General features: G+C 34.2%; 1 protein-coding gene across 1 annotated transcript; it reads right to left on the reverse strand.

Moving 5' to 3' along the window:
* Positions 1 to 1,348: 1,348 nt before the first annotated feature.
* Positions 1,349 to 2,984, reverse strand: LOC100815083 (uncharacterized). The gene has a single exon (XM_003528234.5). It carries the CDS (start codon positions 2,767 to 2,769, stop codon positions 1,576 to 1,578), a length of 1,194 nt encoding a protein of 397 aa, XP_003528282.1. The 5' UTR covers positions 2,770 to 2,984; the 3' UTR covers positions 1,349 to 1,575.
* Between the last annotated feature and the right edge of the window lie 14,279 nt (positions 2,985 to 17,263).

Consider the following 17,263-nt stretch of genomic DNA (forward strand, 5'->3'; position numbering starts at 1 on the left):
ATTTAATTCAAGTTACTACCTCTGATTGTGTTAGAAAATAATCTTGTGTGCGTGTGTGTATGATAAGGAAGAGAGAGGGAAGCTGTTGGGACCAAATACCAAAGGATTTTTCTCTGTCCGTGAGAACATGCAATGTTTGGAACAATCGAGTCTATAATTTGCCTCCATTCCGTTCCTTTTGCTGACACAATCACGTTATTGCATCTCCTCTATTTGATACAGAACAAGTAGGTGAGAAAAGGAGAGAAAGGGAAATTGGTTCATTGTTAGATGTGGACATGGCTCGAGATTTCAATTTTCTTTAATGGATATCCATCATACCCTTTTGAGTGGAATTTAAATTTGGTTAAACCATCCTTAGCTTTTCCTTCACTAAGATTTGCACGAAACTGGCCTTTAAGTTGAAGCTATTTAATCACACCATCTTTTCCCAATTCCTACCACTTGAATATATCATAATAAAAAAAAAAGGTTTTGCATCACTTTCAAGTAGCGTGTTTGCAGAAACTTTAACCTTATTTCGCACTTTGGATTCTATTATAGGTGAATAACAGTCTAATTATACTTCCCACAGTAATTTTCCCTTCATTTTCAATACCATATACTATTGCTAATCCAGCAAATGGTTTTTCATAAGAATTAAGTTAAATTACTCAGTAGCCTTCTAAACTTTTTAAAAAAATTTAAATAGGTTTCTAAACTATTTTTTATTTAATTGAGTCTTTAAACTAAACAAAAAAAGATTTCTAGAGTTATTCTTTTAGGACTTAAAACAACCATAAAATGACAATTTATTGTAATTTTAGAGATCCTACAGAATCAATTAAAAAAAACTTTACAAAATCAGGAATCTATTTTTTTTATATAAAAAAATAGAAACCTATTTAAAAATTTACATATATTTTAAGAATATACTGAATAATTTAACCTAAAATATAATAATTCTTTTCACACTTTGGATACTCTACTAAATTGAAGGTTCAGGTATATATGATCAGAGCTATCATATGGCCCAAAACTAGCATTATTCTGAATCACAAATTGAGTACCATAGATTATATAGTCTATATTTCATTAGGAAAGGTCTATCTCATATGATTTAACATATGATTTAACAGAGAAAGAGAATGTATGAATATTATAAACTCTTTAATATTGTATTTAATTTTTATAAATAAAAAAATAGTATAAATTTCATTTATTATTATTTGAATTTAATCTTTGATAAAAATAATTCTTATAAGATTTTATTTATTTTTAGGTCAAACTCAAAATTCATCATAATCATTTTGGCCTGATGAACATGAGAGTTAATACATAAAAAATAACATTTCACCCACTAAACGGATTTGATATATAAACTCATTTATTCAGTTACACTATTATAATCATATTTACGTAGCTTTCCATCCTGAGCTTTTAGACTAGTATACATGCTTATGGACAATTGACATGCCGAAAGGAAGCAAAAAAGAAAAAGGAAAAAAGAAAACAGAAAAACCAAACCAAAACAAGTCTAAAAAAAAAGAGTAACATAACATGTTGGATGTTCCACATTTTTATTTATGTTTGATATCATGGCAAGGTGAGTCCAGAGGAGAAGCTTATACCAGCCATGTTCCAACCCTTCATTTTGCAATCAGGGAGAGGCATCCACGTCCACCGGTTCCACTTTGTATCAAAAGAGAGCCACGTCATGTCCCAAACACCTTCACAATTAGACACCAACGCAGCCCTAACGACACCGTTTTTCTCTTCTAAGCAACCCATCATTGCTGCATAAGGCTTCTCAATCACACCAGGAACCGCAGACACAAACTCCCACTTTCTTCCGTCTAAACTCAAACCCCAAAGCTCCACCCTCTTCAACACCCTCACGTTCCTCGTGTTCCCACCCTCCGATTTCACAACCATCATGTACCCATCACCGTACACGTGTAACATGTCCATCACGTTCCCCCAACTAAATCCAACCGTCAGATCGTCATTAGCCCCAGCCACGTTGAATCTCGGCCGTAGAACTACGGACTTATCGCACTCATCTGGCATCGTCGCGACCAGAACGCTCTCCATAGGCCCGTGAACCACGTTGAGAAACACGTGACCCGCGCCACGTGGCGAAAACGAAAACGAAAACTCATTAGTATTAGTATTTTCCTCAGCCTCCGTTGACCTCCACGTGTCGGTTCTGGACTCGTACACGAACAACACGGGGCGGTTGTCAACGAACTCAGCGAACATGAAGCGGAAATGGCCCGAACCGGTTGGGTCGGTGACGAGCTTCATCCCGGAGCGTCTCCAGGAAGAGGTGCCACGTGGACCTAACGGAGAGGGAGGGATCTTCTTAACGGTGACGGAGATTAGGTTAACGGCGACGACTTCGCGAACGGTGTTGGAGGCGAAGAGGAAGACGTTGTTTGAAGCGGCGAGGAAGTAGAGGTCCTCGCCGTGGAATTGGATTGGTTTGAGAAGCTCCGATATGGGGATGCGGAACCAGCGGTCGGAGCTCCGGTCGGTGAAGGAGTGGAGAGCGGCGTCGCGGAGCCACCGTTTTTTGTAGACGAAGAGCCACGTGGTGGAGGTGGATAAACTGTTGTACTGGCGAACGAAGGTGTTGTCGGAGATTATTCTGGAGAAGGATTTGTTTAGGAGTTTTAAGCGAATGATTTCGGGGAGTACGAGGGAGAGGAAGATGTTTTGGATGAGTTCTTGTGGGAGGAGGCAGAGGCCAACGGCGTTTTTTGTTGTTGAGTTTCGGTGGTCATCCATGTAAAGAGAAAGTGGAGTAATTTAGTGGTTTTGAGTTTCAGGTGGGCGTGGGTGGGGTTGTGGGATGAAAAATTTATACGATAAAGTCATGGTAGAGACTATCAATGATTGTAGATAAGTTGACAATAAAAGTCAAATTTCTGGGAGACAATAGTAACTTTGACTCCAAAAAATATGAACAGTTATAAAATTATACGAGTAAAAAGTAATTTTGCTAATACATCGTGAGTCTTTCTCTTCGGTTCATTTTATTTTATCAGTTGGATTTTTGCATTGGAATATAAGTAGCAATATTTTCAAATGCAAACTAAATATATATGATATTTTTGGATATTTAAAGAATCGAAACTTATAAACATATATTTCAGTCCTACACTGGCATGAATTTGTGTTTAACTTTATGGAAACAATTGCCCTACTAATTTTTTAGATTTTTTTATTTACATAATAAGTGTGTATAATTATTAATCATCTTTATAATTTAAAATGTAGTAAAATAATTCTATTCATACTATGAATATTGTTTCCACAAATTTATTTTTAGTCACACTCTTTTTATTTTCTCAATTAAATATTTATATTATTATTTCTTTTCATTTTTAGATGTATACTAAAAAATTATATTATTATTGCGTGCATATATATATATATATATATATATATATATATATAATATTTGAAAGTTTTTAATTATCTATCATTTTCAACCTACCTTCTTTTATCACCATTTTTTTAATTAAATTTCAATATTTTTTTCATAATCTTAAATCAAAATTTAAGTTATTCATTTAAATTAAAAAATAAATCATATATTAAATTATATTTATTCTTTTTTATTATCATGTTATTAGTATAAAATATCTACCAACTTTATACATGACTAATTTCTATTATATTCTTTTTTATTTTAATTATGTTTTTTTTTTCATTCATAAGATTCGAACTTGAATTCTTGTTAAAGAGAATCAAGTCTAATACTACCCAAGCCAACAACTTGTTGGTTAATTATATTTATTTATTGTGAATTCCCACAGCTAAAAAATTTTAGATCTCTTATTCGTCCTACATGAGAACCAAAGATCCTAATCAAGAGGATTAAAAAAAATAGAAGAAAAATAGTAAGTGTCTGAGTGTGTTGGGTTTTGACAAGGATGTGGGGTGATGAGGTTTGGACAAGGACGTTTGGATTTGACAAAATATTTTAAGGCCACATAGGACAAGCCTCCCACAAGGATCCTAATTAAACTATAGCCATCGTCATGGGCGGTGTCGTTGCTAGCCATTTTGACTCGTTAGATGGGGAAATTTTGTGTTGAGGTTACTGGCAGGGGTGTTGCGTGAGGAGGGTTTTTAAATGGTTTGAGGGAGTGTTGAACTATACACTATAAAGTTTGATTTTTTATTTTTATTTTTATTTTTTTTTAAATGTGGAATTATTGAATTAGGAATAAGAAGCATGAAAAAGAGAATGAATGAGAACCAGTAGTAGTGTCAAGGCGTTCCCCAAATAAAGGTCCTCAGCACCCCACGCGTGCTATGTTGTAGTGGGTGGATGAGTCATGCTGCCTAGTCAACAAAATGGAAATGACGTTGAATCTGACTTTGCCTCTCCTAATGACGTGACGACAATGAGATTAATTAATCGGTAAAGTTTAGGTCGAAGCGTAGTGGACTTTGGGCCTTTACTTCATGCACTTCTCATTTGTTTCAATATCCATAAACTACCCTTCTGATGTTTTTAATTTTTCTTTCTTCAACCTTTGTCCTAAAAGCAGCTGACCTACTCCCAACACCTTATTCCATTTTCATTCGAGTATGTTTTCCGTGAAGGTTGTGTCGGCATAGACGTTGTTATATCCATCAAATGTTACAAACATTAGTTGTTTTGGGGCATCTTGCATAGCTCTGTTGAGGTCAGGTCGAGGTAGCATCTGCATTCTGTGTGTAGCTCCTTCGAAGGTTGGGTGGAGATAGACACTATAGGTAAGTGGTTGTTTTGACTCTTATGCTAGCTAGGTTCGGGTTTTGTTTGAAGAACTTATTCCGAAAAGCAATTGTGGCTAACTCTTTTGGAAAAGGCTTTCCAAAACACTTGTACCACTATTACAAAAAAGTCTTTCCATATATAATTATTATCCGAAATTGGCATTCCAGAATGGCTCAACACAGATTCCATAATAGCCACTCCATAACTTTCATACTAGACTTCTAGAGAGCCTATTCCAGAAAGTGAGTGTTTTAGAAAGTAATCTGGAATGCTTATTTTGGAATGCATAGTATAACTTTCCGGAACAACTCTTCCATAACTGCTTAAATACGCTTCCAGAAATCATTATCTAAAAAGGAATTTTAGGAAAAAATGATTTGGAATGCCCGTTCTGGAATCTATAGTATACATTTATGGAACGCTCTTTTGTAACTATACTAATGGGTTCTAGATAAACTTTTCCAGAAAGTAATTTTTTTTTATAAAAAAAATAAACATTTGGAATGCCCATTCCGAAATGGTAAATATATTTTTTGAAAAATGCTTTCCATAACACTCCTAATAGCCTTCCAAAAAAAGTTTTCTATAACACTACTATAGCCTTTTAGAAAATGCGTTCCATAACACTACTAATAGCCTTCCAAAAACCTTTTTCCATAACTACCTTCCGAAAAAGCATTTTCCATAACATTGCTAATAGCCTTTCGGAAACCTTTTTCCATAACATTGCTAATAGACTTCCAGAAAACGTTTTCCATAACACTTAATAGCCTTCCAAAAAATGTCCGTCCTATCACATGCCTAAGGCTGGTCGTCGTAGTTGCAACAACTATTGCGTGAATGAGGGACTTCGGATGGGATTTTTCGACTAAGGGAAAGGGGTGCTAGGCGGTCCTGTGGGATGTAGGGGCTTTTCTAATCGAAGAGAGGTGTTAGGGTTCAGGAAATTGGGGAAGGGAGTGATGAGGGTAGTGATGAGGGGAGAGCTGAGATCAATTATCATGGATAATTTTGTCCACTCACATAAAACGATAAGGGCAGGAAGCAAGTATGGGTGTGCAGGAAGCAAAGGCCTGGACTTTGTTGCGACTTTGAGTCTAAACTCAAGTGTGGTTAACTTTAATCAATCGCTTAAAATTGGGCTATAGGCTCAATGCTGCATGAGTCTATGACACTTGTATTGTCTAGAAAAATTTGAGTCCAATGCCTATTGAAGGTGGGTGAAATTGTAGTGTTTCTTCCAACACCCTCATAAAGATCAAGGAACACTCCCTTTACATTCCTAACATTTCTAGACATTCCTAACATTTCTAGAATGTAAACGGAGTGTTCCTTTTTTCTTTTTTATGGGGTTCAAGAAGTTTTAGCTGTCAACTTGTAAAGGGTGTCTGATTCTTGAGTAAGTTGGCTTAAATGCTTATTTTTTTCTCTGTTTCTCTATGATTCTAAGTCTAAAAACTCATATATTTTTCTTTTTCTTGTAAAATACTTGCTAGATTTTGGGTTAAGCTAATAAAAGTGATATCCTAGCTCTATTCTAAGCATTTTTGAATTTGAAGCTAAGAGGTCAGCGAGGTTCTTTCATTTTCTTTTCATGTTATTTGATGATTTGAGAGTGTCGCAACGTGGGTCATGATGGGACGACGATAAAAAAAGATAGAGAGAATGTTTTCCAAAAAATAAAAATGGGGAGTCGTCACCAATGTTTATTTAAGAAAAACGTTGGAAAAACCAAAAGATAAGGAATGATCTACGATTTGAGAAAAAAGATTCTAGAGTTGTTTACGCACAAGAAAGGTGTTAGCACCCCATGCATTCATCATGAAGACGACAACCTTTAATCGAGTGTGATAAAAATAAAGTGATTTTTTAAATTATTTTATCTTCCCTTGAGAACATGAATTATGTTTGTTATATTTTTGTTTATTTAGAAAAAGAAAGAAAATTTTTATTTTTAGAAAAAAAGGGATTTTATGGTGTTTTAGTTTTTTAGGTTGACAAGGGATTTACCCTCGCTCTTACGTATCCCTAGGTGCAATGAGGAAATCAGACCTACATAGTTCTTTGGGTAGAAAACAACTTATTGTTGGATCGAGTGACCTCAGAATAATTAACAAGGGGGGTTGAATTAATTATTCCTAAACCTTTACCAATTAAAAATTACTCTTTTAAGGCTTTTACTTATGTTGTTAAGAGAATATGGAGTAGAAGAGAAACTTAACAAAAAGTAAAAGCGGAAATTAAATGCACAGCAGAAAGTAAAAGAGTAGGGAAGAAGGAAACAAACACACAAGGATTTTTATACTGGTTCGGCAATAACCCGTGCCTACCTCCAGTCCCCAAGCGACCTGCGGTCCTTGGGATTTCTTTCAACCTTGTAAAAATCCTTTTACAAGCAAAGATCCACAAGGGATGTACCCTCCCTTGTTCTCTTTGAACCTAGTGGATGTACCTTCCACTAGAACTGATCCACAAGAGATGTACCCTCTCTTATTCTCAGTCAAACCCAAGTAGATGTACCCTCTACTTGTACCACAAAGGATGTACCCTCCAATGTGTTAAGACAAAGATCTCAGGCTGTTACACCTTTGATACTTTGTAAATGGGGATACAAAAGAATTCTTAGGCGGTTAAACCTTTGAACGCTTTTGTATTAGGGAATGTGAAGAATCAAAAGAATTCTCAGACTGTGTTGTGTTGAATTCTTTAACAAGGAAGAAGGGAGACACAAAAGAATTCAGGCGGTTAGTCCTTCCTTCTTTTGGAAAAGAGAGAAGAGAGACACAAAAAGAATTCAGGCGGTTAGTCCTTGGCGAATTGTTTTTGGCAAAGGGAGAAGAGAATGAAAAGATGAATAGCACAAGTTTTCAAGGTTTAGAAAACCAAAAAACTTCAGAAAGCTTTTGGTACAAAAGAAGAAGAAGAAGAAGAACTTCAAAGAGATTTCAAGGCTTGTAAAGGATTGTAAGAGTTTGTTAGAAAGATTGATTTTTAAAATACAAAACAAAGCCTTGCTTTTATAGACTCTTCATGTCTGGTCAAGAAGGCCATTCAGAAGAGTTATAACTTTTAGAAAAACTTAAAACCCATTTGAAAAAGTCAAAACCTTTTTGAAGAGTTACATCTTTAGATTTTTCAAAAACAGTCACTGGTAATCGATTACCAAATAAGTGTAATCGATTACACAAAGCTTTTGAGTGAAAGGATGTGACTCTTCACATTTAAATTTGAATTTCAACGTTCAAGGGCACTGGTAATCGATTACCAAAACATTGTAATCGATTACAGCCTTTTGAAAATATTTAAAACGTTGTAAATTCAGTTTGAAAACTTTTTCAAACTCTTTTAGCTACTGGTAATCAATTACCAGAGAGTAAAAGCTCTTTGGTAAAGGTTTTGTCAAAAACTCATGTGCTATTCAAAGTTTTGAAAAAACTTTTTAATACTTATCTTGATTGAGTCTTTTCTTCATTCTCGAATCTTGATCTTGATTCTTGAGATCTTGAGTCTTGAATCTTGATCTTGATTCTTGAGATCTTGAGTCTTGATTCTTGATTCCTGAATCTTGATCTTGATTCTTGATTCTCTTGAGATGTTCTTTGATTCACTTGAGCTTTTTGTTCATCACTTTTGTCATCATCTTTTGTTGTCATCATTGTTATCATCAAAACACCTTTGAATCATTGTTGATTCATCATGAAGCTTTGCTTCCACACTTATGTGTTTGATTGATTTTATCTTTTTTGAAAGGTTTGTTTTAATTGAGTAAAAAAAAGAGTTGTTAAAGCGTTGGACCTTGAAATAATGTTGAATTTTAAGAGAATAGTGGAGAGAATTGCTTAAGGCATTGGACCTTGAAGCGATCTCCAGTAATGCATAATTTTATGGAGAAAAGGAGAATTGAGTGATCATTTGTTTGAGTATTTTTACCTTTTTTTTAAATATTTTAGTTTTGTGGTATACTTTGTGAAATCAAGCAAGTCGGAGACCAACATGACATTCACAAAATTTACTCACACATTATTGAAACACCACCAAACAAGTTGGAGACCTAGCATGGAGTGCACAAAACATGAAAAAGAGAATTTTGGGTTTGTGGAAAAATTTGTGAAGTCAAGCAAGTCAGAGACCCAACTTGACATTCACAAAATGTATCCACACATTATAGAAACACCACCAAGCAAGTTGGAAGCCCAACATGGAGTGAGCATAATGTAAGTGTGATGTGCCATTATTTTCTCCTATTTCTTAACCCTTTTTGCACCATTTTAATTACTGATTAGTTTTAATTGTCAAATTAATTATGCAGTTTTATCATTTGGGCCTATTGGACTAATTTTGTGTTTTTAATTTAATTTCAGGAGAATTATAAGCAATTGGGCTTGAATCCAGAATTGGGCTTGGACTTGAAGAGAGCAGACAATTTTATCAAATCTTATCTTATCTAGATCAAATCTTATCTTATCTAGATTTTATCTAATCTATATATTATTTCATTTAGATCTTATCTTATCTTATTTAGATTTTATTTCATCTAGATTTTATTTTATCTTATCTTATCTTATCTTGTCTAGATTTTATTTTATTTATGGGCTTGAACTTAAAACAGATTTGTAAGCTTTGGGGCTGGAAACTATATAACAGCACCAAGGTTCTAGTTTAGGCTCCCTTCTCTCTTCTCTCTCTCTCCTCTTCCTCTCTTCTCTAGCTCCTCTTTCGTTTTTAGTTTTAGGCTTCTCTTCTTCTTTTAGACACTTTTTCATGTTGCAATTCCAGTTTTTAATTTTCGTTTCAGCAATAAAATTTCGTTCTTCAATCTATAATTTTGTTCTCTATTGATTAATGGAAGGCTAAGTCTCCAGCGTTGTTTTCTCTTGAGGATCAAACACAGTTCTCTTTGAGGTTCTATTATTACTATTAAATTCTGTTCAGTTTTTTCTCTTCATTAATTACTCTGAATTTGTTGCTATTAATTCATGCATGCTTAGTGCTTGATTAATTGTCTCTGCGCTTAATTTATGTTCATGCTTAATGATCATTTATGATTAATTGGTGTATGTGTTGCTTATTCACATAATGAATGCCTTATGTTAAATTTCGCTTAGTAATTTAATTTAGGGTTGGATTAAGTGGTTGAACTGATAAAGGACAAACTCTCGTAACCTAGGATAAGGGACTTGTTGTGAATCAAGAAGAAATAACGTGTTTTAATTTTGATATTTTATAATTCACATCTATTCGCTGTTTAATTTACAAAAGCAAACACCCCCCCCCCCCCAATTTGTTACTATTTGTTATGAACATTTTGGTTTATCATTGCTCGTTGGGAAACGACCTAGGATCACTTCCTAGTTACTGCATTTTAATGTTTATTTGATTCGGGTACGGCCTCGATCAAAGTGCGTACCAAAGAATACTAATGTAGAATTGCAAAAATAAATGAATAATTGACATAGCGTTACACAATCAAATAAATCAAATGGGAATAGAAAGGGATAGAATAAAAGTGTGGGGGTACACTTTGTAATTAAGGGTACGAGGTTGAAATATGGGAAAATAAAATAAATAAGTAGCGAAATATTTACAACATTATTAATTAAACTAAATAATTAAGCAATGATAATAAAAAGACAATCAAGTTGAAGAATAAAATAAATAATAAAGACAAAAAAAATGAAATAAAGAGTTATCTATTAATTTACTTATTTATCATTATTATTGATTTATTTTTATCTTTTTTTAGGGTCAAAGTCAAAGGATTGACTATGACTTAGTCAACATTGACGGAGTGCTGACATGGTGGACCTGGTCACCAGCCTAGGTAGCAAGCGTGCATACATGGAGGAAGGAGGCATAACTAATAATATTTATTTTGTTTTAGACTTCTGGAAAAATGGTTAGGCCCAAAAGTAAAGAGGGTGCATGTGTAGAAAAAAAGATATGTAAATAAGTTTTTATTTTGTCTCTTAAAAAAAAATGGGCTAGGGCCAAATTGGAAGAAGGTGCATGTGTAAAAAAAGGGGGAAGGGGGGGGGGGGGGTGGGGTGGGAGTAAATAGTGGTTTTTATTTTGTTTCATAAGAGGTCTATTTCAAATGACTCTCACTTTTTTACTTGCGGGTTGGGTCAGGTCACTTTGACCCAGTTTCAACCCTAGCCCAATAAAAAAATAATAAAAAAAATTAAAAAGAGGAGAAGAAAGGGAAGGAAGAGTGAAGGAAAGAAGAAGGGAGAAAGAAAGAGAGGAGAAGGAAGGAATGAGGGATACCTAGAGACCCCTCATCCTTCTCTAGTTGTAGTGCTAAATGATGTGAGATTATTGGCTCCTTTTGTCTCCTCGGGATTTGTGGCTCCTTTTTTTCTGTGTATTCTCTCTATGTGTAATTGATGTCTAGACCTCCCCCTTTTATACTGTTCCTTCTTCTTTTGTTCTCTTAACTCTTTTCCTTTTTATTATTATTCCTTTTTCGTTTTATTATTGTTCTTCCTTTCCTTTTTTTTAATTATTTTTTCTGTTTTATTATTGTTCTTCCTTTCCCTTTTTATTATTTTTTCCATTTTATTATCATTCTTCCTTTCCCTTTTTTCGTTATTTTTTATTTTGTTTTCTTCCTTTTCCTTAATTTTTTTTGTTTTTTTTAAACTTGTTCGGACAAAATTAGGGTCTGACAAAGAGTTTGACTCTATTGGTTGGGTCTTTGAGACCAAATAATTTCTTGTTTGTGTTGAAAAGATTAAGACTTTGGGATGAAATTACTATGATTGTGATTTGATATTTTTTTTTATCATATTTAATTGTATAAAAATATTTTTGTAATAGTGGCTAAATTCAATTTTAGACTCTTAAAAGTAATTCCTTATCGTCACTATGTCATGATTGCCATTAACAAAGTTAACAAGACGGGATGACCTGGCTGAAAACAGAATCAAGTATAATTTTTAACGACTAAAAACTATCACAACATATTTTTCTTTCTCTGTGAACATTTTCATTCGGTAAACGCAAGAACAATCCCTAGAAACTAGATGAAGAACATAACCCAAAACAAATCAATAACCCTAAATCACAAATCACAACACAAAATCCCAAATCAAGAACTCGTATATTAAGAACCCCAAATCACAAATCAAGAACCCCCAAATCACAAATCACAAACCAAGAACACCCAAACCACAAATTCATCTTAGGTTTTGATGGTTTTGAAAAGGAGAGGTTCCACTAGAGGATGTTGAGGGCCTTGAAGCGGGACTCACTTGAAATCTTACGGGTGTCGATAGTGACAAAGAATGGAGTCAACAGTGGTAGGGGGAGGTTGAGCATCTTGTCACGAAGCCTGTTAGTGTTGGTGATGATGAGAACGAGATCGTTAGTAAGGTCCTAGGTGAAGATGGTTTGTGTTGTGGTTCTTTTGTTAGTTGGATCAAGAATCTAGGAAGGGGGGGGGGGGGTGAATATATTCCTCAACTTTTTGAATTTTCTTGTTGAAATCAATTCAAATCCAAATACCCTCTAGAACAATCAAGGTTTTCCTCAAAATCTTTTATCACAAGGATAATATTGCTTAAGAAAAAAAAATCACTTTTTGTTCAAAAACAAAGTTTTAGTGGCACATCCAATTACAAGATCAAATACCAATACAATATGATATCAATAACAAGATAAGGGATAGAGAGAATCAAGACAAGGGTTTATATTGGTTTAGTTCTCAAAAGAGCCTATATCCAATTTGCTCTAAGAACCCTTAAAACAATCACTATAGAGAAATCACTTTACAGATACTATACACAAGCAAATCTATAATACAACCCTTATTCCCTTGAACCCTGCACAAGAAAATATATGAGCTAAACCCTACAATTCAACAACTTTCTCCGTAACCCTAACCAAGATTAGAATCAAAGATGAGAACATAAGGAATGGAATGAAAACACCTTGTTGTGTAGATGTTAAATTTTCAAGCTTCAATCCATGGTATTCTTCTTATGATGTTGAATGCATGATCTTGACTAAATGATCTTCTCTGAAGAAAATGCCTTGTAAATCCTCCAATAAACTTTTTCTAACTGAAATGTGTAATTTTATCTCATAGAAGAGTCACACTAGGGAAAGGACAAGATGTGTATTTATAATAAAAACAACTATAACCATCATAATCGATTATCAAAACCTAGTGATCATTTATTTCATTTATATACCCTTTATTATGAATTTTCAAATCGTGGTAATCGATTATTTCGATCACAAACAAAAATCTTCTAATTGCAATTTGATATAATCGATTATGAACAAGTGATAATCAATTATCTTGCTTGTGATATGTCATATTTGCTTCTAGTATGCTATTGTAATTGATTACAACCAAATGGTAATTGATTAATTCGCACATAGAGAGCAAATAAAATTTTTAAGAACACTTATAATCGATTATATGGCTCATAGTGACTTTCTTCTTTTGAAAACAAGCTTAGAAATCAATTGGCATTTTCTCGTAATCGATTGTCCCAATGGGGATAGCCTTTTTTCAACAAAGTCAAAGTCTAAGCCAAGGTTCAAAGATGTTGTAATTGATTACAAAAACTGTGTAATCGATTACACTATGTTAAACACTTATGTTCATAAAAACTTAGTGATTTGAGAATTCACAATCACTTATAACACGAATCTAAGCATGACACCAGATACAGTAAACTATGAGTACACATGTCTATATCCAAAAACAATCAATACAAAATGCCACATCTATGAAAACATGTTTGACACTGTAAAATTACATAAGTCAAAATCCTAAGACTAAGTCTTTAATCTACACCTTCCCACGTTGCCCGTTTGGGCCCAAAACGGGGTTTGCATCATCATGTCACAGGGGTTTGATATGATGTTGAGTGGCAAAGGAGAAGTATGGGAACTCCAGGGAGAGTGAGGTTCGGGAAGCGTATGGGTGGGGGTGGACAGGGAGAACTAAGAAGAGAGAGTAACCATGTTAATGTTAAACCTAATAGAAGGATTACTTTGAACCTTTTAATTAAGATAAAGGACCAAAATAAAATTTTTAAAAGATAAGGTACCAAACTAAACAAATAAAAAGATGTCAGACCAAATAGGTCATTTGACAAAAAATGTTTTGATTCATTTTTCATGGCAAATGAATATAGTTGCGGGAATAGTGTAAAACAAGGGATTTTCATGAGTTTAAATTATTAAAGATGATGCTTTTACTAATAAAAATGTTGACTTTTATTGGTGGTTGAGTTAATTAATTTTAATTAGTTAGAGAATTTAAAATTTGAGTTTTGACCACTTTAAAGGGGAGGATTTTGTTGTTGTGCCAACAAATCATTAACCCTCTTCTTCCATAATTTGAAATTCTCAATTCCATATCAAACTTTCCCACTTCAAATTTCGTATTTGGGTTAAGCACCATCTGATACCAGTTGGCACAAAATTTCTAAATGTCATCCCTATATTGTATTGCAGGGGCTTCACCGCTCGTATCCCAATCCATGTCATAACCCAACAAGTCCAAGCCAAAAACAAATATTGCCGCTTTGCTCTGCTCTGCTTCACTACAATCTAACATCTTCCCACCCATAAAATATGAGTCATGCACACAACATAATTGAGAAAGCAAAAGAAAAAAGCGTGTTGCATAAGCCAAAAATTTTAATTATTGAATAAATATCGGAAACCTCCAAGGCACGTCGCATAAGCAAGATTTTAACAAACTGTAATAGCATTTTTAGAAAGTTATTGTTGGTGGTTCTAGGCAAAATTTTGTAAATGTGTTTTCAAGGAGCCATCAAAAAATGGCCAAATGAAAAATTTACTAAGTCTAAGTTCTCTGATGACTAGGGAAAATATTTTTGACACATGACTACATCACAGGGAACTTTCTCGAAAATTGCCATTATCGGAAAGTGCAAGTTGCAAAAATTAGTTATTCGAGACGATGATGAAGCCCAAGGCAGAAAATGACTAAGTGTTAGATGATATCATGAAGATTAAGAAGATTTCCAAAAGTTAAAGATCAAACATATTTTTTAGGAGGACGATTTGAGGTAGCTTCATGTGGAGCTTGTAGGCCTTGGATCTTCTTCATCAATGGAGTCCTTTGCTTCTTGAAGATGGAAGAAAGATGATTGGACGCCACTTCAAGGAGAAGATGAGTTAAGAAGCTCACCACCATAGGAAGCCATGGATGAGAGCTTGAAGGTAGGAGAAGATGAGTAGAGGGAGAGGGAGAGAAGAAGCATAAAATTTTGTGCCTCAAATGAAAGTCCAAGATTCTCCACTAAGTGTGCTTAGGTGTCATGAGGCATGTAAAACATGAAGGACATGCACAAAGTGTGACTATATGATGTGACAATGAAGTGTAGCAAGCAAATGCTCACCTCCCCCTCTAAAACTTAATTGTATTGGGCTTTTCCCAATTCAATTAAATTTATTTCCCAATACACACATCAAATATTCACTTAATGCATGTGAAATTACAAAACTACCCCTAATACAAAAGCTAGTCTAGGTGCCCTAAAATACAATGACTGAAAAATCCTACATTTCTAGGGTACCCTTCCTACATTATGGAGCCCTAAATACAAGGCCCAAAAATAATGAAACCTTAATCTAATATTTACAAAGATAAGTGGGCTCATACATAGCCCATGGGCCCGAAATCTACCCTAAGGCTCATAAGAACCCTAGGGCCTTCTCTTGCATCTCTGGCCCAATCTTCTTGGAGTCTTCTATCCAATGCCCTTGGGGGGTAGGATTGCATCACGATTTTCAGGAGTGATTTCAGAAAACATGCAAAAACGGTTTTCAACAATAATTTTTTGAAAGCGCCACCGAAAAGGAGTTAGAAGGCAATTTTTGATAGTTATCAAATTCAATTTTTTTATATTTTTTTAATTTAAGGGTAAATAGCCAAATTTATTCTTGAAATTTTGAGGTGTTGACAAATTTGTCCTTGAAAGATGGAAAATTTAAATTTAGTCCTTGAATGTTAAAAAAATGCGACAAATTAATCTTGCACACAATTTAATGACAAATTGATCCCTAAACTTTACAACTTAATATCAAATTAGTCCTAAAAAATATAATTTATTGTCAAATTGGTCCTCGAACATTAAAACTTAATGACAAAATAGTCTCACAAATTTAATGGTAGGACTAATTTGTAGCACTTTTTCCACGTTTAGGAACTAAGTTTGTATTGTTCATCTTTCAGGGACCCATTTTTCACCGCATCACACTTTCAGCGGAAAATTTGATTATTTACCCTTAATTTAAAGTTGATTTGAGTGAGATATTTCCTTGGGTCACACATAACAAATTTTCAACCTTTGATTTGAAGCATGCATTGCATAGCCTACACAACAACATTGAATAGTGTACAAGAGCAACAACCTTTCAATTTCTACAATGAAAAAAAAATGAATGAACCACCTGGGTTTTTACCTTTCAGTTCGTCGGTTTATATGGTAAATAGTCAAGCCACAATGAGTCAAAAAAATTTGATTACACACTCGATCTTAAGAGAGACTTAAACCACTAAGGTGATCGTGTTTTGGTCGGACCGTTTCAACTGACTGGGCCAGTTTGATTTTTAAAACATGGATAGCATAAAGTAAAATATAAAAAAGGTTGTTATTGAAACCCTCACCATTGGAAATTACATTCCTACCCCCACCTTTCCCCCCTACCTACCTACTCCATATCCAGTTAAATTACCTTATCCATTAGAAACATTGGACCTTCCATTACCTACCCTATTTATCCCTATTCTCTTCTCCCTCAACCTCTCCTATTTTTCCTTCCCTTTTCTTCCTTGAAGGTAGGTTTTTCTTTGTGAATGTCACTCAAAGCTCGACTTCTTCCTTCATTGTCCAATCACAACCCATTTTTCCCTTCCAACTTTAGTGAAGTAATAGATCTCGCCTTATTTTTTCTTCATTTGAGTAGCATTCTCAATACTAGTGAGTGTCTCAAATTCAAGATTTTTACTTTATTTTAGGGGGTTATAAACTCTCTCTTTGTATATTAGAATTTTATCCTTACACTTATTAGCATTCTTTCACTTTTCTCTCTTTATTCATTAGGGTTTTTGTTGCTATTGTTTTTCGTGTGTTTGGTACTTCAGCCTCTACTCTCCATTGGTCCCTTAAATCACAAGGCTGTTAGGCGCTAGGTAAGTTTGTTTCTTACTTTTTTGTTTTCGGTGTTTGCTTAAATGTTTTGTTTATGATTCTCCATGAATCAAATGGTAATTGTGCAAATGTGGTGGGTTGATTCAGAAGATGAGAATAAGATTTTGTCGAATTTGGTACACTAATAAGGAAAACCAAGATACACATCCCAATATGAATTATGACAACCGGTGACACTGTGATGGAGGGTGGGAGAAAATGGAGAAAACCTAAGAAAAAGAGAATTTAGTTTTTTTATTTTTTTTAAAATTAAAATTTAAAGTACTATAATAGCCCTAAGATAAATTATTTAAAGCTAAAGAGA

This window comes from Glycine max, chromosome 6 (assembly GCF_000004515.6).
Source record: "Glycine max cultivar Williams 82 chromosome 6, Glycine_max_v4.0, whole genome shotgun sequence".
NCBI lineage: Eukaryota > Viridiplantae > Streptophyta > Magnoliopsida > Fabales > Fabaceae > Glycine > Glycine max.